The sequence below is a fragment of the Acinonyx jubatus genome, chromosome B1 (assembly GCF_027475565.1).
Source record: "Acinonyx jubatus isolate Ajub_Pintada_27869175 chromosome B1, VMU_Ajub_asm_v1.0, whole genome shotgun sequence".
Classification (NCBI taxonomy): Eukaryota; Metazoa; Chordata; class Mammalia; order Carnivora; family Felidae; genus Acinonyx; species Acinonyx jubatus.
In genome coordinates, this window is record NC_069382.1 from 75,187,023 (window position 1) to 75,210,084 (window position 23,062).

At 34.4% G+C, this 23,062-nt stretch overlaps 1 protein-coding gene across 9 annotated transcripts in view; it reads left to right on the top strand.

The window, feature by feature from the left end:
- The window catches only part of LRBA (LPS responsive beige-like anchor protein), a 772,859-nt gene that overhangs the window by 578,296 nt on the left and 171,501 nt on the right, over positions 1-23,062 (top strand). For all 9 annotated transcript variants that reach the window (XM_027067081.2, XM_027067078.2, XM_027067090.2 and 6 more), the window contains one exon: positions 427-539. In XM_027067081.2, coding sequence (XP_026922882.1) covers positions 427-539 — 113 coding nt within the window. The remainder of the gene's footprint in view (positions 1-426; positions 540-23,062) is intronic.

The window sequence follows — 23,062 nt, forward strand, 5'->3', positions numbered from 1 at the left end:
GTTAATTAATGGCAGAGAAAGGATTCTTGTTTTGAAAAGCTCTATGAGAATTGAAATTTTTTTTAAGGATTGATAAAGAATATTTTGTTTGATTCAGGCCTTCAAGTAAGAAAAAAATAGTCAAGTGTATTTTATAAGAACAGAAACTTGGGGCCAGAGTATCTGGGTTTGAATATTATTTGATCATTACTAGTTACACGGTTTTAGGCAAGTTTTCAACCTTTTGTGTCTCATTTTTTTATCTGTAAAATGGGGGATGATAATTCTGTAGGTTTATTATAGGATTGAATGAAATAATACATGTGTAACACTGAGGACAATGCCTGGCACTCAGAAAGTTAAGTTGTTCTTATTTTTAGTAAATGATATCCCTGAGTCAGTTTTATTTTCTTATTCTAAATGGAATGACTTCTCTCTCTCTGTCAGGACGGAGTTACAATGACTTAAATCAGTATCCAGTGTTTCCCTGGGTCATCACTAATTATGAATCAGAAGAACTGGATCTTACTTTGCCAAGTAACTTCAGAGATTTGTCCAAGGTAATTTTTCAGTAATCTTCTTAAACAGAATTGTCTTGCATATAACAATAAATTTGATTATCTTTAATTTTCACATTACCTTGTAAAAATCTTTTTATATAACTATAGCTTTAATATATTTATCTTTTAAATGTATTTTCACTTTCTGAAAGTGAAATTTAAAATTGAATTTAAAATTTAAATTTAAAACTGAAAAATTTGGAAAAATGGATGATAGAAGTTGATAAGTTAAAAGTATTAACACTTGTATTCCTTTTTCCATGTACATTTAGGAAGACATTATTCTAAAATATTAACTTCTTTTATGGGTGTTAGTAATTGTTAACACATGTGAGTAAATAATGGCCACCTCTCACTGGCACTTTTATAAAAAGACAAGTAACTCTGCTACACTTCTCCAGGTGGCACACCTGACTTCTTTGCTACCTCAAAATCAATCCTCTTTAAATCTAATTTTGAATTATATAAATCCAGTGCTTGAACCTTTCGTGACTTACAGTAATTTTTTTTACTTTATTAAAAAAATTTTTTTAATGTTTGTTTATTTTTGAGAGAGAGAGAGAGAGTGTGAGCAGAGTAGGGCAGAGAGAGAGGGAGACAGAATCTGAAGCAGCTCCAGGCTCTGAGCTGTCAGCACAGACCCTGACACGGGGTTCGAACTCACTAACTGTTCAAGACCTGAGCCAAAGTCAGACGCTTAACTGACTGAGCCACCCAGGGGCCCCTTGACTTACAGTTATTTTGACTGCAGAATAATTCTTTCCCAATTCAGTGTCTTGCTTTCTCTGCTTTTTATGTTGTTTTCCCTACTTTGTGAGTGAATGACTCTAGTCCTTTAGGTCACCCCCACATAGGACCGTTACTGTTTTCCTTCCCTGATATGCCACTATCTGCTTCTTTCATAACACCTAAATATCCTGCATTTTACATGTCCTTCTACCTCTTTGTTTTGGTTCTTCTTGTCTCCCTCACTAAGCTCCATATGATAGAGTTCTTGTTCACCATTATTTTTCTGATGCCTTGCACAGAGCCTGCCATTCACTAAATGTATTAAATAATAAAATATATGTGACGTTTTCCCCAAGTTATAAAATATATTAACTGTATTTGATTCTTTAAATGTAAAACATGTAAATAATAAAGCAAAAGTTACTCCTAATGGACCACATATCAGTAAGGAATAATACATTTTATATGTATACACTCATGTATATACACATTGACACATCCACCGGTTTTTAACTGTTTTCCCATGTCTTAGGTTCTTTCTGTCCTAGACTATCAGTAAATAGAGTATTCTGTACCATCATTTTGTGATATAAAATAAGGTTATATGTCCTTTTTTTCTTTTAACCTTTTTTCATAGAGAATTTCAAGCATATATAAAAGTAGACAAATTAGCATAATAAATTTACATCTACCAAATTACCCTGCTTCAACAGTTGTCAACTCGTGGATACTCTTATTTCATTTTTATATTCATTTTCTTTCTGCCTTCTCATAGTACTTTGAAGCAAATCCTAGACATAATTTTATTCATAAATATTTCAATATGTACTTCTAAAAATGAAGGTCCCTCTTTAAAGAATAACCATTATACCATTAGCAAACCTAAAATAGTATCAATAATTTCTTAATATCATCAAAAACCTACTAAGTATCACATTTCCAATTAAATTACAACTTTCATAATTCTTTTTAGTGTGTTTATTCAGATCAGATCCAAATAAGGACCACATAGTGTAGTCAGTTGATACTGATTCAGTCTCAAGTCTCTCTTAATTCTGTAGGTTTCTCTTTCATCTTTTCTTTCTATCTAATTCATTAGTTGAAGAAACATATTGTTTGTTGTATATATTTCCTCATAGTATGGAGTTTGCTTATTGCATCCCTGTGTTATAGTCTTAACAGGTTCCTCCATCTTCTATATTTTGTATAAATTGGTAGTTGGGTCCAGAGGTTGATAGAATTCAGATTGGATACTACTTCATAGGAAGTTTTTGCCTTCTTCTGTCAGAGGGCATGTAGTACCTTCTTTATTTCTCTTTTGTGATGTTAGTAGCCATTGATATGTAATGCCTGGATTCATTGGTTCTGTAATGACTGAAAAATCATGATATTTACATTCTCTCACTCGAATTTCATTTGTTATTGGGGACCCATTCCCTTCATCTACTGTTAGGTTATTCAGTGTACATTGCATTGGAAAAGCAGGATAAACCTTTAAATTTTTCTCCTCTTATGCCAGCTTTTAAAACAGTGAACTGGTTCCTAACATCCTCCAGTGGCACTTAAGTTTTTAAAAAACATCTTCATGGGGTGCCTGAGTGGCTCAGTTGGTTGAGCCCCTGGCTTCAGCTCAGGTCATGATCTCACGGTTCGTGAGTTTAAGCCCCACATAGGGCTTGTTGCTATCAGCACAGAGCCGGCTTTGGATCTTTTGTCCCCCTACCTCTCTGCCCATGCCCCGCTTGCACTCTCTCTGTCAAAAATAAATAAAATATTAAAAAAATAAAAATAAAAAAACATCTTTATGAACTCATAGACCTAAATGTATTTGATGTTTCCATCCATTGCAGTGATTATTTCCTCTGGTGTCCATTCAGTTGTTTCTGTTTCTGACCACGAGGACCTTCTTTAAATTGCTCCTGAGTCATTTTAGTATAATCTTAGTAGTCTTTGATAACTTCATGCTGTCTTGTGTGACAAAGTGCTCTCCAGTCTTAACTCATATTTTCTGGCAGTTCTAGAATCATGTATTTCTTTAAGGAGTTATTGGGAGCCCTTTTAAAGGGAGATAATATCTGAAGATTAGTTTGGCCTATTGTGATTGTTACTGCTGGATTTGTCATTATTTCTCGGCCCTTTTAGAATGACTTGGGAAGAAATTTAAGAGGAAATACATCATAAATTGAAATTGATTTCTCTAATTTAAATTTAGGATCTTATGTCCTTTAATGTATCAGGAGTCTGAGACCCTGCACCCATTTTTCAGATGGGCAGGAAATCCAGTCTTTCTCCTAAGTACTTTCATTCGTAATTTCTAGCAAAACCTAAAGAATTTTTATATATTTATCTAACCTAGAGGTTCTTTGTTGCTTCTCCCCTGCCTGTCTCTTGAACCAGTCATTCTAAAGTTCTCAGGATGCCAGACTTCTTGCTTTTCGTGCTGACTTATTCCAAGAATATGCCTAGTTCTTCCTTGATGGTGAAGTATTTAAATAAACCTCTACTGATTACCCAGTCATAGCAGAAGTGTAAGGCTGTCAGTGATTACCATTTCAATCTGAGGATCACTTCCTTGTTTCTGCAGATCCCCATATGCAGGTACCAGTTCACTGCCATATTCAGTTTCTTTCACATAGAATCCAGGAGCTTCCACTTTTCCGGTATCAGAGGGAGAGTATTCCCTTCTTTACCCACCTCAGGATATACCCTTTTATGCCCTAGCATGATTATTATTAGGAATGTTTGGGAGTAACCTCTACTCTGGATCCATAGGATATAATGTTTTTTCACACAGTCCAGATAATCACGGTACTCATCAGTGATGTCAACACAAAGGTTAACATTTTCATTATGACAAATAGCGGTATTCAGTTACTGGCCACTTTCTCTTTGATTATCATACCTTCTGTCTCTATCCCCCATCTTTGCAATCGTCATCTGATCCTGTAATGCCTCATGTTCTCTTTCACCTTTATCCCTTTGATGTTGCTTTTCCCATCATCTAGAAATTTGTACTTCCATGGTACTGTCTGTACATGTCTATTATAACACATTACATAATCTATTATAATTTTGACATTTTTTTTCTCTCTGTTCCCTCTTAAGGGAAATTATTAAATAGAAAGATTCCATTAATTTTTTTTATCTCTGGTGTCTGGTATCGTTCTTAGAACTAAAAAATTATAGCAGTTTGTATATATATTTTTTCACTTTAAAAGAGTTTTAATTTTCAAGAGAAAGTCTTTTTTTTACAGATCATATCTGATAAGGGATTAATATCCAGAATATGTAGAGAACTCTTGAAACTCAACAAAAAACCAAACAACCTCATTCAAAACTGGGTGAAGGACTTGAATAGACATTTCTCTAAAGAAGATTTACAAATGGCCAATGAGTACATGAAAAGGTGTCCAACATTACTGATAGTTATGGAACTGTAAATCAGAGCCACAAATGATATACCACTTCGCACCCATTAGACTTGGTATTGTAAAAAAATATAAGCATAACGTAACAAGTGTTGGTGAAGATGTGGAGAACTTAGGACTATTGTACACTGTGGATGGGAATGTAAAATGGTACAGTTGATATGGAACAAGTTTGGTGCTTCCTTAAAAATTAAAAATAGATTTACTATAAGATCTAGCTATTCCACTTCTGGATATATATTTAAAAGAATTTACAGCAGAGACTTGAAGAGGTATTTGTATACCCATTTTTATATTCATAGCAACTTTATCTATAGCAACCAAAAAATGGAAGCAATCCAGTATCAATTGGTGGATAAATAGGTAAACAGAATGTGGTATATACATACATACAACTCCTTAAGGAGTTAGGATACACACCACAAGATGGATGAGCCTTGAAGACATTATGCTGAATGAAGTAAGCCTTTCACAAAAGGACAAATACTGTATGGTTCCACTCATATGAGGTATTTAGATTAGCCCTAATCATAGAGACAAAGTAGAATGCTGGTTGCCAGGGGATGGGAGGGAGGAGGGAGGGAGGAATGGAGACTTCTTTAATGAGTATAGAGTTTCAATTTTGCAAGATGAAACAAGTTCTGGAAATTAATGCTAGTGACGGTTGCCCAACCATATGAATGTACTTAATGCCTTTGAGCTGTACATTTAAAAGTGGTTAAAATGGTGTGGGGGGGGGGGGCACCTGGGTGGCTCAGTTGGTTGAGCACCTGACTCTTGATTTAGGCTCAGGTTGTGATCCCCAGGTCATGGGATTGAGCCCTGCGTCAGGCTCCATTCTGACATTGGAGCCTGTTTATGATTCTCTCTCTCTCACTCTTTCTCTCTCTCTCTCCTGCTCATGCTTTCTCTCTCTAAATAAAAAAATATATTGGTAAAAATGGTAAATTTTATGTTCTGTATATCTACCACAATTTTTAAGAAAAGGTCAGCAAGGGAAAAAAAATATTAGTAAACTGGACACAAAGTAGAGGTTTGAAAAAGTGCTTTCATGTTCTGCTTTTGCTTCTCTGTGATCACCTTGAGAACATGCCTGGGTTAACCTGCTAGAAGGTTGTGACTAACACATGGGGAATGTCTAGGTTGTACCAGCAGAGGCCATCTTAAGCCAGCCCTCAGCTGAATACAAACACATGACTGAGTATAACCAAGAGAACTAAATCTGGCCCAGAGTAGCAGAATATCCCAGGTAACCCATTGACTATGAGGAATAATAAATGCATAAATGGTTGTTTCCTGGGGTCTTTGTTTTTATTTTGTTTTGTTTTAGAAAAAGGAAAGCTTTACTTACATTTTGGTATCATATTTGTTATAAAACCCTGTAGTATTTCACTTGAATCTGTAGAACTCTCTAGTCTAATAATTGAGGACTGTGTATTAGTTTGACTTGTATAGTGAGCCATGCAGTAAGTCAGTAATAAAAACTTGCCAACTCTTTAATTCTCAGGCTATTATATCCTCTCTTTCCATTATTTGAATTTTATGTATGTAAATTAAAAATCTCATCTTTCACTAATTTGTTAAAATGTAAAGTTTGCCTCACAAAATAAATTGCATTTAAATAAATAACCTTTCTGGTGTTCCAGAAAAATTGCCTGTGTAAAAATTTTTTAAACTGAGTCTTTCAGTTTGGACTTCTATTTAAGCACATAGCTTAAGATTTTTTTTGTGCTTAGGAGGGTTTTTGGTAGGCTCTTCAAGATACAGTGGGTAGTAAGATGGATTATAGACAGGGTGCATGTTTCTGTCTTGATAGAACAGTTACTAATGTGATGAGTGGGAGGCTGTTTGGAAATTTCTGCTGAGGTTGTAATTCTGTCTTCTGCTATCTTTGTACCTGAACAAGAGCTCCCATAACCCTGTTGCCTCTTCCTACCATTGTTCTTTGCTCACTTCCTCTATTCTCTGCCTCTCACCTTGGTTCTCTATCCCACTAAAAATCTTGTACGAACAGAGGAAAGCCTCCAGTTTTTTCTTCTTCCTTTTTTTAATGTATGCTATATTGTGTTTTTCATTATGAGAATTCATTAAAATAATGTCAGCAAAACGCTGTAGTAAATGATTTGCCAGCAAAATAGAATCCTTTTTTAAAACCAAATTTTATTTATATGTTACAGCTATTTCTAAGGAACTTGACAAATACTTTTGTTGGGTGGGTAAAATACTGTTTTAACTAATGCCTTTGTAATTTATCTTCTGTATATGGTAAATAAGTTTGTTTCTATGCCATACTAGATGACCAATAGTAATTTTGCTCTTTTTATTTTTTTAGATTTGTAAAACTGGTAGAGGGCCTTAAACTAAAAGAATTGATTTTGTTAGTCTATCCATATATGTCCATATCCACTATACATATAGAGGCATAAAAATATAATTTTGATGATTTAGTGCCTTTAATTATAGTAGTGGTATCCACTTTTATATTTTGAGAGATTTTGTGAGAGATTTATACTTTGGGCTGAGGAAAGAATATAAAGAATGCTTTCAACAAGAACTGAGGGACACACCATTGAATAGTGAACAGTAGTAATTAGCAGGGCTAGGAAGAAGTGGGAAGCTCTAACATTCAACCACATATCTTATAACTTAGCAGCAGTAGTTCAAATGCTATAAAAGTCCTTCAAATTCAAGAAAATGGAATTCTAGTTCTAAGTGTTTTCATTAAATATTGATGGAAATAAATGAATTTGGAATTAACTACATTATTGTAGGTGAAATAAGCATATTAGATTTTTGAAAATTGTGCTTTGCATGTATAAAATAATAGTAACTGTCTACTTTATAAAAGTATATCATTCCTGTTGGCATTAAAATCTTCCATAATGCTTACAGTGTGATTCAATTTGCAGATATCTGTTTATATACATACTTTCAGGGATACATCTCATACATAAAATGAGTTGTTTCTGTATTAATAATGATTATAAGAGAATTATATTAAAATTTTTCTCATAGTATGCATTTAGCAAACATTACTATTTGTTTAAATAAACTTGTGAAATCATAGAAAACATTCTGTGCAAAGTCTGATTTAAAACATAAACAGATCTTATCCCCATTCTTAAGTAGATTATATACCCTGACTGGCTTTAAAATGTATTGAATTATTTATGCATACTTATGTCCATTTAATTTCCTCAATGCTGTTTTTTAGAGGAGTTTTAGCAGCTTTGATACAATGCTACAATTTTACTTGGTAATTTCTTCCACGTTGCACAGGGAATTTTCTTTCTGAAACTGAATTAATATAATCAACAGCCTTTCTTCTGTATTATTTTTCTGATCATTCTTTGTGAAATGGGTTAGAAGGAAAATGTAAAAAAAAAAAGTCTTCTTGAAGGTATAAACTTTTATTTTATGCACAATATCTCCTTGTAATAATTACAAATTAGTATTGCCTGTTGAGAAGATCAAATAGTCTGAAAATCTGATGAAAGTTAATTTTTTTTTGTATGGATATATTGAGAAGGTCCTCACTTAACATAATGGTTTAATCTATTCTTTCAAAGCTGAAAAAAGGTAGGAATGAATTTTGAAGCTGATTTTTTTCCTTTGCTTTCCCAGTTATTTCATTGCTAGTGTAAAATCCTGACTGATGGGAAAAAAAAAATCCTGACTGATGAGAAGACAGATCTAACCATGCATAGACTTTGGAGTGACATTAATCTATATTTTACAGAATACATTGATTTTTATATTTTGACAACCTTCTTGAAAGAGATAAGAATGAACATTTTCTTTTTGTCTTTTCTATATAAGAAATTATAATTAGGACAGGAATATATTTACAAAATGTCATATCATAGAAACAAATTATGATGGCAGAGTGTTTCAGTAACAGGGCTTTCTTTGTAGATTAGGAAGATTTTCTTTACCACTGTGATTTTTTTGTCCTTAATAGGGGATTGATTGTGTAAACCAGTTTTCCAAGAGAGGAAAACCCAGATGATCTGAGGCAATTATTTCTCTTCTAATTGATCAACATAGTTATTTTGGAATATTTAATATGTATATGTACTGTCATCTGAATACCTGTTCCAAAAAATGAGTTTGTTCTTAGATTGAAATGCAGTTGATAAGCATTAACTTCCAAATGAAAACTGCACAACTAAGAAAGAACATGCCACGTTATTGTTGTTAATTAATTTTTATTGAGAACTTCCTTTTTTCAGGCTCTTGTTTAAGAATGTTACATGTGTTAACCCTCACAAAGCCCTTATAAGATAGGTAACGTTACTTATTGTCTTTTACAGAGACAGGAACTGAGGCACTGTGAAGTTAAGCAAGTTGCATAAGGTCACACAGGTAGTGGGTAGCACCTGAATTTAAACACTAAGCCAGTGGTTTTCAAACTGCAGTTTACAGCTAACATTTTAAAAAATGAATACAAAAAAATTAAAGATAATAAATAGAGAACAAAAAACAAAAACCAAATAAACAAACAAAAAACAGAATCAGACCTCAACTGTAGAGAACAAACTGATGGTTGCCAGAGGGGAAGGACGTGGGGGGTTGGGCAGATACCAAACCTGGGATGGTTTGGGTGGTGAGTGGGAGATACAGGCTTGCAGTTATGAAATGAATAAATCATGAGGATAAAAAGCACAGAATAAGGAATTCAGCCAGTGATACTTTAATAGCAATGTAATGGGAGAATTGGTAGCTATACTTGTGGTGAACATGGCATAATGTATAAACTTGTCAAATCACTAAGTTGTACACCTGAAACTAATGTGATATTGTGTGTCAACTACTCTCAAAATGGATAAATAGATAGGTAGATAGATTTTGTAGAGAAAGAAATGAATAAAATTACAAAGTATAACATGAAGAAAATATCAGTGTGCATTATGTATGAATCTTCTGCTTAAGCTGTGTGTGTGTGTGTGTGTGTGTGTGTGTACATGTGTGCACTGGGTTATGGTTTATGTGACCTATTTCTTACTATAAGTTTTGGCCCAGAATGTTTGAGAAATACCACAGTGTGCTATATTGCTTCTACATTTGCCATCAATTTCTGAGTCTGTTTTAATGTTATTTTGTCAAGTTGCCTTTCACCTCTCATGCTGAAATACAAGGTAAAATGCAACCAGCATTCTATGGCTTTAAAGAGGAAAGCTTTTCCAAATTGTTCTTCTTAGTGTGCTTGTCCCAGGTTCCCAGGTTATGCTCTACGCCTTTTTTGCCTAAGCCTGTTTTATGAAAAAAACTGAATGTTTGCTTTAAACTATTGAATCCCTGATGTTATAACTTGAGTATTCATTTATTTTTTTCTTTTGTTTATTGAATAATATTGTGTGCCAGGGACTCTTCATTTCTGGAAATCCAAAAGAATAAAATTAGGTAGTTACTCTCCTACTAAAAAATAAACTGAAGGTTGGGGTGAAAATGAAGAAATGGCCAAGGTATAAGCAAGTATTTTATTTTTTAATAATTAAAGCTTACATTCTTAAAATGATGGAAAATACTAAGAGAGTTTGAGGTAGAGGGAAAAGAAAATTAATCATCCATTTTTCAGCTTTAGAGTGCAAGCACAATATGAGCTGTTCTTTAGGTTCAGAGTGCAGAAACAAGAAAAGTAAATATTAGGGGGAGATGAACTTGCACCACAATTGCTCGATTCTTCCTTGCAGTGTAGGAATCTAAGGAGAATTTACTATTACCGTATCTTCAAACTGAATTTCAAATTGTGGTCCAGGCCCTAGTAAATCATAGTGGTTTTTTTCCACCAGGATTGCATATGTTACAATGCCATACCCATTCACAACTCTGTTGAACTAACAGCTTCTGTTGCCCTAATCTGGATCAAAATGTTTCTAATGAGTAAATTCTCAGATAACTTAAGAGAATTGAATGACAATACTCTCTTGAATTTACTTATTTGCTGATGAGTTGCTATTATTTGTCTGTAGCATTTATTGGCTTTTTCTTCTTTCTCTCTCTCTCTGTTTAAAGCAAAAGTAGGTGATTTTCTCTGTCTCTCATTTATCTTTTGCCATTTGGTTGTGTATTTTTATATGTGAGATATGTCTCTCTAACACACGCATTTAATATACAGCATTCATCTTGACCTGGAATTGACTACCGACATTTAACTGTTGTTGATCAGACAGCACTTCTTTATCTCTTTAAGTTTTAAGTGCTGTTTCTGACGAATGCCAGTCCTTTTAGTCCTGCTCTGTAACAGATATACCAGGAATCAGTATACCATCTAGATGTCTGTCACAGAGGGAAAAGAACACTCTTTTTGGAGGCGAGGGGAATATTGTTTAAATATGATAGGTGTTATAACCTTTACTTTATTTTAACTTATTAGGCTTCAGTCAAACCAAAGGAATTCAGAAGTTTTTAAAAACCGTATGATATTACAACAGCAAATATTGGATCTTAAAGCATTTCAGTAAAATGTAAATACAGAGAGAGAAATTAATTATCCCGTGCTCGGATTTTTCTTTCCTTTCCTTTCCTTTCCTTTCCTTTCCTTTCCTTTCCTTTCCTTTTCTTTCCTTTCCTTCTTTTCCTTTCCTTTCATTTTCTTTTTTTTGGCTGATAAAATATGTTTAAAATATTTAAATCTTGGTATCAAATATGGATGCTGTAATGTGCCACAAGGATGTTGAGGAGTTTGGTATAAATTATATTCTTGCTTTGGAGAGTTTACAGTCTAATCAGCAGAAGAATTATGTGGGGAGAGTTTAGAATATTATTTGATTTGGATTGTGAGGGAAGCCCTAGTAGGTTCCTTCCTATGTAAGCACACATTTTACATATGCTATCTTATTTAATCTCCTCAACAGTACTATAAGGGATGTGTTATTATCTATATTTCACAGATAAGGAAACTAAGATAGAGTGAGGTTAAGGAACTCTCCAAGGTCACACATTTTCCCAGTGTTAGGCTCTCAGATATGTCCATGTCAGTGAACTCTGGTAGGCTTTAGGGATAAGTGGAAAGAATATTTTAGATTGAATACTTGCATTTATGTCCACTTGTTTCCCCAAATCCAACTACTCTTCCCTTTATCTTGGCATAAGGGGCAGAGGTGTACTTGTTAGAGAAATTATACCAGAGAAGTTTCTGATTTGAGAAAACCAAGAACAACAGAGGAAGGGTTGAAGGGAAAGAATGGAAAACAGGATGAACTGAAAGCTTTAAGTACTGAATGTTGAAGGCCCCCAGACCCCTTTTGCTGTCATGCTATCAGAACTCTGGCAGCCAGGCTTATACTAGCCCCACCCTGTAAGACAGAAGATTGTATTACTCTTTGGACGTATTGACTGGCTCAAGAGAAAAGACCTAAGAAATGTTAACGATTTAGAGATTCCACTTGGAGCCCACCTGATTTCTCTTCAGTGAAGTCTGCCAGCTCACAATGCTACTGAGGCTTGATGTACTACAGTCAGCTCTTTTGTGCCTCGTTTTAAACTGAACATACATCCAAGTGTTAGCAAACATTTAAAGACAGTCTCCATTGTCAAAGATGACAAAGACTAAAACAAATAGAAAAATGAAAGAAACCAGAAGAAACAAAGACAATTTAGGAAACAGAAGAAACCTTAAAAACAAAATCAGAATAAATATCCTCACAGAGGTAACAGAAAACTCAGGCATTAATAGAGAAAGGAAAATGATCCTATAGAAAGCAGAATGTTAGGGCAGATGGTTTTTTAAAGACATCAAAATGATATAGGAAAATAGCCTAGAAAGATAAAATTAGAGGACTAATTTTATCTTTGGATAAAAGTAGGAAATCTTTGGATTTAGATAACACATTATGTCAGTCTGCTTTCATTTATTAGTAAGGGACCTTTCTCAATTACTTAATTGGTGGGAGGGGTGGTCCTAAATAGCAAACAGCTATTTAAATATATTTTTATAGGTAGTATTATATAGTTATTTATGTGATACTGAAGAAAAATTTTCATGGGTACACTGATCTTTTTAAACTTTAATATGTGTGCAATGTGATGTATTTAGTTTAAAATATGGTTGTGCAACTCTTCCCTCAAAATGTAAAATAAGTTCAGCAAAGTGTGAAAGGTATATATGGAGAGAGAGAGAGGTTGTGGTGCATTTAGAAGATTTGCTGAAGTTTTGTTTTTAAATCAGGAAAAGAATGTTTTGTGTGACTTTTTAAAAAATTTACACTTATTAAGTGTTAGCACTCTTTAGAGGAGATTTGGTTTTCTACTAGAAGCTACCTTTTATGAGAAGCTTTCAAATGACTCTAACAGAGGTTAACCTTACACTTAATTTAAGCAGCCTTCAATGACATTGTTTTTTAACATTAGTCAGAATATGATAAACTGAAGTAACTGAAATGGATTGTGGTTAATATTACTGTCAGGGTGATGAATAATCCTGACATACACCAGCAACACCCTGCCAGTCAGTAATCCTCAAAGTTAAGTATTTATTCTCTAATCATCCTAAGTTACTGTGGTGTGGAGTGACCATTTATTATTATTTATAAATGAATTATTTTATTTGCACAGCATTACCAATTTTATCCCTTAATACTTCCTGTTTTCTTAGTTTAGTGCTGGGTGTGCTAACTTGGGTAGATTCAGAGGAGGGAACATGTATCTACCATGAATTTACATAAAAATTGTTTTCAAAACACCTAGAATTTGGGTTGTGTAAGTTTAATAAGTACTGGTTTATAGTAGCAATAAGGTTGATAGTAAGCTATACTTCTGATTTCAGGGTGTGCGTGTGTGTGTGTGTGTGTGTGTGTGTGTGTGTGTGTTTATGGGGAGTAAATGTAGTAGGAAGACATTTTAGGAACCTGAATATTTGTAGTTTTCTTTATATACCTGTATGTGTCAACTTTTCAGCTTGTTATTCTTATATTTCCCTCTGACTATCAAAATTTGTTTTATGTGAATATGTGGTATGTTTTGGGGGGGCAGTTTTTTTTAGTTGAGGTATAATTGACATCAAACATTCTATCAGTTTCAGGTATACAAAATAGTGATTTGATATCTGTATATATTGCAGAATGATCACCATAATAAATCTAATTAAACATCTGTAGTGTGCATTTTATAGTGGGTAATGTAGTATCTTTTAGTCACATGTCCACATTCTTGTCCAATTCTTTATTTCCAAAGTCCACTTATTTAAATTCAACACAAGTTTATGTTGAATAAATGTGCTTACTCAACGAATTATTAATTTGCCAGCTAAGTTTTGTAGACATTATTCTGAGGACTGTGCCAGGAACAAACGTGGATGAAATAGTCTCCACTTTTTAAAGTTTTATAACTGAATGTATGTTATATATGAGCCATTTATAGGAGAATAATATAATCAGAAATATTTTATTTCTGTATGACTTAATTTTAAACGGTTCCACTTTTAGAAAAGGATTTTTTTTAAATGTGAGTTCATGATTTATGATGTGAACCAACTTTTTGAAAATGGAAAAAGGGTAAATTCTGAAAACAAAAAACACTGGCCTGGTATAAAAAGTAAAATGATGATTAGGTAAATTTTTTAATGTTAGGAAGAAAAGAAAATCAGTAGTTTTACTTAGAAATATATCCTGTAAAACTATATTAACTTCTTTTCTTTAAAAATGTGTTTTGATTAAGTTAATAAATTATGGAAGTTATAGATGTAATGTGACATATCTCAGCAAATTATTTGAAAATCTGAGTGATACCTTTCTGATAATTAGACAAGATGATTAAAAGACATTAATAGTGTTCAGAACTGTTCAAATCACTTATAACCCTATTGTTTAATGGCTTTATAAACTTAAGGTATTTCTTTATTGTTCCTTTGTTGTATTCTATTCTAGGCTCTGATTTGTTAAACAGTTTCACTAATATTACAAATTGATCATACAGATTGCTTTGTAGTTTATTAAAATAAAAAGCTTTTTAAAAAAATATTTACTGATTTTTAAGAGAGAGAGAGAGAGAGAGAGAGAGAGAGCACGAGCAGAGGAAGGGCAGAGAGAGAGTGGCACAGAGTATCCAAAACAGGCGCCATGCTGACATCAGTGAGCCCGATGCAGGGCTCAAACTCATGAACTGTGAGATCAGGACCAGAGCCAAAGTCAGATGGTCAGCCAACTGAGCCACCCAGGCACCCCATTAAAATAAAAAAAAAATTTAGATAATTTTGGCAAAATCGAATACCTGAAATATTTGAATGAAGTACAAAGAAATAATATAAAGTTTTGCATTTACTCTTAGAAATTTCTAGTACAAAAAAAAAACAGGAAAAAAAGATAAAGAAAAGTCAGTGTTAAAAACTGTAAGTGGCAGTAGTCTTGTTAATGGGAAGGAATATAAAAATGTGGCAATTTTACTAAACTATAGATTCTGGTACTTCCAAGGGGACTGTTCATTGCAAGAGGTCTTTTGATTCATTATATATACAAGAGACTGTCTTACTGGAAAAGTTAAAGCTGATGATTTAGATTATTTAGTTGACTATATGCTTATTATTAACCAACAGCGTTTTGGCTTTTCTAAAAACAAATTGGGTCAAATATAACTATTATTACACTCATATTGTGACTTCTGATGCAGCCTAATTTTTAAATTTTTTTTAATGTTTATTTTTGAGAGAGAGAGAGAGAGAGAGATAGAGAATGTGCGCATCAGCAGGGGGAGGGGCAGAGAGAGAGGGACACACAGAATCTGAAGCAGCTCCAGGCTATTAGCTGTCAGCACAGAGGCCTACATGGGGCTCGAACTCATGAACCGTGAGATCATGACCTGAGCTGAAGTCGGATACTTAACTGACCGAACCAACCAGATGCCCCACTAGCAGATGCAACCTATTTTTAATCTATAATATATTATAAGGGTACAAGGTAAGGGTTGAAGTTCAGTTTTTACAAATGGAAGTCCAATTCTTTCAACACTGTTTCGTGAAAAGACTGTTTAATCATGAAATGTCTTGGCACCTTTGTTGGAAATAAATTAACTATACATGTGTGGGTCCATTTCTAAGCTTTGTTCTACTCAATCATATATCTTTTCTTATGTCAGTACCACACTGTCTTGATTACTGTAGCTTTATAGTAAGTCATAAAATCAGGTCATATGAAACCTCTAACTGTACTCTTTTTTTCAAAATTGTTTTAGCTTTCCAGTCCCTCTATTTTTCATATAAATTTTAGAATCATTTTATCAATCCAGCTAGGATTTTTATAGGGATTATATTTAATTGGTTAGGCCATTTTTACTAAGAATGCTATATATAAAAAAAGACAGTCTTTCAGTCCATGAATTTGATTCCATTCATTTAGGTTTTCTTTAATCTCTAATGTTTTGCAGATTTTGGCATGCAATTCTTGTACATATTCTGTAAGTTTACCCTTAAATTTTTCATATTTTTAATAGGTATAAAATTTTCAACTTCAGTTATTTACTGTTTGTATACAGAATTACAGCTGAATTTTGTACATTGACCTGTATTTTGCAACGTTGCTAGACTCAGTTATTTTTATTGGCAGCCTTTTTGTGGACTTTTTGGGACTTCCTGCATACAAGAATATATCATCTCTGAATGAACACTTACTACATTATGGAATATTGACTAGAAGTGTTAAGAAGGTTTGTCTTTGGTATTAGGGTAAAAATATTCTATCTTTTACCTTTTTGTATATTAGCTATATGGGTTTTTCATAGATGCCCTTTATCAGGTTGAGGAAGTTCTATTTCTAGTTTGTTAAAAGTTTTATTATAGTTGGATATTGAATTTTGTCAGATACTTTTTCTGAAGATAATCATATGGTTTTTCTTCATATATTAAAATGATAAATTTTATACTGGTTAATTTTGGATTCATTCCTAAGACAAACCATATTCGATCATGATGTATCATCCATTTTAATAAACTGCTGGATTTGCTTTGCTAATATTCACTTACGAATTTTTGCATCTGTGTTCAGGAAGTATATTTGTAATGTCCTTGTCTAGTTTTGGCTTCAGGGTAATGCTGGTGGGATAAAATGAGTTTTGAAGTTATTCCCTCTTGTTCTCTTTCCTGGAGAAGATGGTGTAGAAATTAATTTCATCCTTATTGGAATTCATTAGTGAAACTATTTGGTCCAGGAATTTTATTTCTGGGAAGGTTTTCTTAAAACTTTGAATTAAATTAATAGATATAGGGCTATTCCTGATACCTTTTTGTTCTTGAATGATCTTTGGTAGTGTGACTGTCTCACAGAATTTGCTTATTTCATCTTTTATGCTTGATTTTGGTAGTTTGTTTTCTTTCTTTCTCCCCCTCCCTTCTCCACCCCCGATCAGCCTGGCTGTGTAGTTTATTTATTCTTCTGTTGCTTTTCCTGTGTTCAGTGATCTTTGCTTTTTCTCCTACTTTTCTTCTTGATTTGGATTTAATTCCTCTTCCTTTTTTGGGATTTTCAGGTGAATGCTTTAATCTTTTGATTTGAGATTTATTTTTCTTTCTAATGTAAAAATGCAATGCTACAAATTTTTCTCAAAGCATTGATTTTACAAAGCCCAACAAATTTTTATATATTGTATTTTTATTTTTATTTCATTCAAAATATTTTCTAAATTTCCTTGTGACTTTCTCTTTGACCCATGGATTATTTAGAAGAGTTTCCTACCCCCCACCCCCCACAGGTTTGGGGATTTGTCAGACATCTTTCTCCTGTTGATTTCTTGTTTAATTCCATTATGATTGTTGAACATACTTTGTTTGATTTTTATTTTTAAAAATGAGTTGAAATTTGATTTATTGCTCAGAATATGGTCTATGCTGGTTATTGCTCTGTGTGTACTTGAAAAGAATATGGATTCTGTTGTTGGGTAAAGTGTTCTATACATGTCATTTACAACCAATTAGGTAAAATTGGTTAATAGTGTTGTTCATATCTTCTATATTTTCACTGATTTTCTACATGCTGTATTGATTAATGTAAATGAGAGGAGTGTTGAAGTCTCCAACTACAATTTAGGTTTGTCTGTATGTTTTTTTATTTCTATCAATTTTTGTTTTATGTATTTGAATCATTTGTTTTTGGTACATGTTGTGAGTTGAATTGTGTCTCTCAAAATGATATATTGAAGTCCTCACAAGTACTAGGGTACCTGTATATATGACCTTATTTATAATCAAGTTAAGATGAGGTCATTAGAGTAGGCCCAAATCCAATATGACTGGTGTCCTTATAGGAAGGTGAAAACACCATTTAAGACAGACGTCAGAGGAATAAATACCATGTGGTGATGGAAATAGAGATTGGAGTTAGGTTGCCACAGTCCAGAAACACCTGGGGCTCCAAGAAACTGGAAGAAGGGAGGAAACATTTTCCCACTAGAGACTTCAGAGAGAACATGGCTCTGCCAACAACTTGATTTTGGACTTTTAAACTCCAGGACTATGAGACAATACATTTCTATTGTTTTAAGCGACCCTCAGTTTGCGGTACCTTGTAACAAGAACCCTAGGAAACTAATTTTAAATTGTTAGGTTTTCTTGATAAATGGTCCCTTTATCATTATATTTGGTAATATTCCATGTCCTGAATTCTTTTTTTTTTTTTGATATTAGTATAGCCATGGCAGCATTATTTTATTACTTGCAGTATTTTTTTCTATTAATCTACCTTAAAATTTACTTATTCTTTTCTTAGCTGTGTCTATTCTGCTCATAAGGTCATCAGAAGAATTCGTCGCTTCTGATTTTTGTTTGTTTCTAGCATTTATATTTGATTCTTTTTTTATAGTTTCCTTCTCTGCTGCAATTTCCCACCTGTTCGTGTAAGTTTTCCACTTTTTCTGCTAGATCTGTTAGTATGTGAATTATAGTTATTTTAAATAACCTGTCTGATGGTTCCAACACCTATATTATCTCTGAGACTGGTTCTTTTGATTGCTTTGTTTCTTCACAGTGGGTCATTGTTTTCTTATTATTTTAAGCATCTCATAATTTTTGATTGAATTAGAGACTGGGATATGAATAATATTTTATGCCCAGAAATATGGGTGCCTTTTCTTATATCAGCAATTTGTGTGGGGAGTTCAGTCCATGTAGACAGTAGGTGAGCTCAGTTGAGTTTCTTGTCATCATTGTTACTTCTAGTGTAGCACATTTTCACAAATTCCTTCAGTTCTTCCATTTGAATTTGTCCTTAGCATGGGCTCTAGGGTGTTAGAGATTTTGTCTCACTGCTTCTGCTCTACTCTCTGGCAGGCCCTCAATGCCTGTGCCACTGAGGACTTTTTCTCTCTCCTCTGTTGCCTTTCCCCAGAGGTAGATGGCTGTTGCTCGTGACCCAGTGTAAGGCTTATGGTCGGGGTAGGGTAACTTCTTCATTCCCCTGATCCAGCATCACTCTGTGATGAACGCTATGGGTTCTTCTCAGTGGGCCTTCTCAGTGTTCTTGCCCATACTCTGCATGACATCCAGACCCTTTCTTGTGTTTGTGGTAGGTCTTAGGCCAGAGAGATTTTCTTATCCCTCTTCCAATAATAGCAAACCTGTCTTTTGGACCAGTGAAGAATCCTGGCTCAAAGATTTTCCCCCTCTTCTGGGTAAAAGAGCTTTTACTTTTACCTTACACCAGAAGCTGTAGATTTTTGTCTGGTCGTAGGGATAATATAGAGTTACCTGTCTCTCTTCCGGACCCTGGGATGAGAGCATTGGTATTCCTCCTCCATCAGCCTAACAGTTTTTATTCATTATAAGAAAAAGATTTGGGGAAGTGTTTAGTATTTTGTGCCTGTCCTCATTAATAGCAAATCACGTTCTATCTCTCAAAACTAACTGATTGTCTAAGCCACCTTGTTTGTTCTTAGTTGCTCCCAGCCATTGACGGTGTGCTAAGACCTATCAGTGCCCCAAAAGTAAGTGTCTCAGTCAGCAGTAGGTGCAGGCTGATTGGATGCCAGACCCTCAGGCAACAGCTTTTAAAGTTTACAAGTAGACCTCTTTCAGGGAAAGACTGGGAACTGGACATTGAGCCCCAGGTGATAGCCTGTTAAAGAACTGTTTGCTACAAACGGTGAACACAAGCCCTGATGGCCACAAGAACCAGGTGATCAAGGGGTACATTTTCTAGATGGCAGCCATGAAAGCTGAAGTGCCAGACCAGTGTACGAGCTCCTTCCAGGGTGACATTGGTGATTTGGAGATTCTCTCTACATACAGGGAGAATGCAGATATGCTGGCTTCTCTGCAGAGAATGCTGGCTTCTCTGGTCTCAGGGGAGGATTGCAGTTCCTAGATTTGTGTTAAATTAGGATCCTGACTCTGAGGCTGCAGCTTTTAAGATGTGCAGATAGGCCTCTTTCAAGGAAAGACTGGGAGATGGGCATTTCTGTCTGCTCTCTCAGCGCTGAGCTCTGGGGGATGGCCAAGCTGAGTCCTCCTGAGCCAGTTAAGAACTGTGTTTCTGTTTTTGTTTTTGTATTGTCTAATGGTCTCATGGACGCAAGCCTCCTTGGCTTTCAGAGCTAGGCATTTTGGGGGCCTTTCTCACAGGTGGAAGTCTTAAACATTGGGGTGCTACATGTTAGGCCCAAAACCATCACTCCTTAGGGAGGAGCTGTGAGTTGTGAGTTCCTTCCCAATTGTATGTCACCGTTGGAGGTGAGATTTACAGCAAGAATGTGTCACAGACTTTCACACCTGTTATGATGTGGGCTTTTTTTTCTCATTTGCCTAATGTGTAGTGCAGCTAGTAGCAGGATTTCTTCCAGAGGGAATTAATCCATGTGTAACTGTAGATTCAGTTTGTCCATGGGAAGAGGTGAGATCAGGAACTTACGTCATCATCTTGAACTGGAACTCCTGATGTCAATGCTCTTAACCATTTCTTTAAGTGGAGAGTTGAATCTATCTGAAAATGAATAGGCTTTATTATATCAAGTTTGGGCCTCTTGGGTGTTTACCATTTTCATAATTACTTAAAATGTTTTTTCCCTGTGGCCTTGGATTGTCAAATTGTTTTTTTGGGGGTTCTTCCAGGCATTTAGCTCAACACTGGCATTGGATTATCAGATTATTCTAATCAATTTATGTGCCTTTCTCAAAGTCAGGTAAAAATCTATCACTTAATGTGAACCATAGCTGAATAACATAGAACTACAGAGGCTACTAAATCTACCAGTGTGAGCATTTGAAATGATTTAGATTCTACATAGGTACAATAAGTAAAACGGAATACTTTCTTTTTCCCAAGATGTGTTCGTTAAATTGAAATAGTATAGAGGGTATATGTTTAATACCACTTGCAAGAAAGTGTGTTTTCAAGGGATTAAAAACTACTCTGGTACTTGAAAACAAAAGTGCTTATTTGTTAACTCTAAAAGCCACAGTAGTGTGCCAATGAAATTTTCTTCTTGACAATATTAAATAAAATGTAGAGTGTGTGAAGATAAGTGCTGAACCATTTCAGCCATATATAAGCATGTGACAAAATACCCTAAAAGCCAAGGTTGAGTAAAAATGCTGATCAGGCTGTTTGTTATACTTGTCATTTAGATAAAAGAGCTGCTACAGCTGACACAAAATAGTTGCTGCACTCCCTAACAGTGGCAACATGGCTTCAATGACAGAGGCTGTTCGTTTATTTTCTTCTTTTGCTGGTGGGGGAAGAAGGCAGGTGGTGGAGATGCACAGAATAAAATTCAGTGGCTTCTTTAAAAAGCCTTAGGGGCACAGAGAAAGAAAGGCTGGTACGGGGTTAATGGATGCGGATATATAAATACAAAAATTAACAGAAAAGTAAAGCCATAAACTTTAGTGACCACACTTAATCTATTTTTGTTCACTTTTTTTCCTAAGCTTTTTTTGCCAGGCATCTTTCCATATCCCCAAGCAAAATATTCTTTTTTTAAATTCATTTGTGTAACCTTCTGCTAAAGTGATATCCACACACATTAGATAGGTAGGGGGATACAAATGTAAATAGCACTTTTTCAAAAGGATCTTTAGTCTAAACCTCCCATGAAAGGGTTCTAATGGCTTTACAAATTCAGCACCAGCATTTTTAGCAACTCACATAACCCAGATCATTCTAGGATCTGCTAGTCAGTATAGTTAGAGTAAGTTCTAAATCTTGTCCCTGTCACTGTCTAGGTAACCAATCATTAGTAGTCATTTAACTTCTCTGACTCAACTTTCTTGCCTATAAATTAGGAATGCTAATAGGTTTATATATTAAGGGGTTGTTGTGAATATGAGGTAATTTGTGTAAGATTCTTAGAACCTTCACTTATACCCAATAAATGGTAGCATTGTCATCAGATCGACTGGACCCTTAAGTCTGTATACCATATTTATTCCCTGTAATCTTATAAAACAAATCATTATTCTCTAATCAGAATGATGGTCTCTTATGATATCACATTTGCTGATAGTCCATCCTCTTTTCATCCTCCGAATTTGATTTTTTTTTGTTTAATCCATCCATGAATATGAGATACCTTTTACCTAATTAACAATCTTCAGTCCTTTAGTCTGGCATTTTTATAACATATAACATTGGATTCCTATAACATTGAGTTCAACAGTTTTGTTCTTTTTTCTTTGCTAGTTTTTAGCCCTTATTTTGCAATGGCCCTCTTTCAGTGTCTGTAGGCCTACCCTATTTCCAGGAAAAAATAAAATAACGTATAACCTGTCTTGCTCATGACCTCGTAAATGCTGTAAGGCAGGCTTTATGTGTAGTCATAGAATTAAAGGATGTTTCCAGTTTCCTAATCATACCAAATGAAGATGACATTGGCAGATGGCTTTAGGCCAATCATCCAGATCCTAAGCAAGATCCTGAAAATAGTCACGCTCTTTTGCCTCCCCTTCCTGAGCCCCTTTTCACTTTTAACATCTCTTCACCACTCCCCTGTAACTACAAAATGTATTTTTTATGATATCCTATCCTTTAATGTTTCCAAAGGCCCATTTTTGTGTCTTGTATGCCAGAACAATCTTTTACTTCTTCTTTAAATTTCTCTTCTGCTTCTTATCCCACATAGTATCTAATGATTTTCCAAAGAGGCCTTCACAGAAAGATGTAAAAAACTCTTTGAGACTTGGATTTTAAAAGGGAAATTTGTTAACTCAAGCAAATTTCTGCTTTGTTGAATTTGTGAAATTCCTTGCCAATTCCCTTTAACTTTCTTAGTAACTGTAATCATGGTCCAAGAGTTTGGAACTTCACTTCTGAAAGGTTGATATAAATTAGAACAGTTAACATATAAATCTCAAAAGGAAGAAGGATTTATGTCAGTCATGGTGGTAATAACAGTTACAACAACATTCATAGCAGCTGTGCTTGTCAAGTACTTTCTTTGTGCCAGGATCTC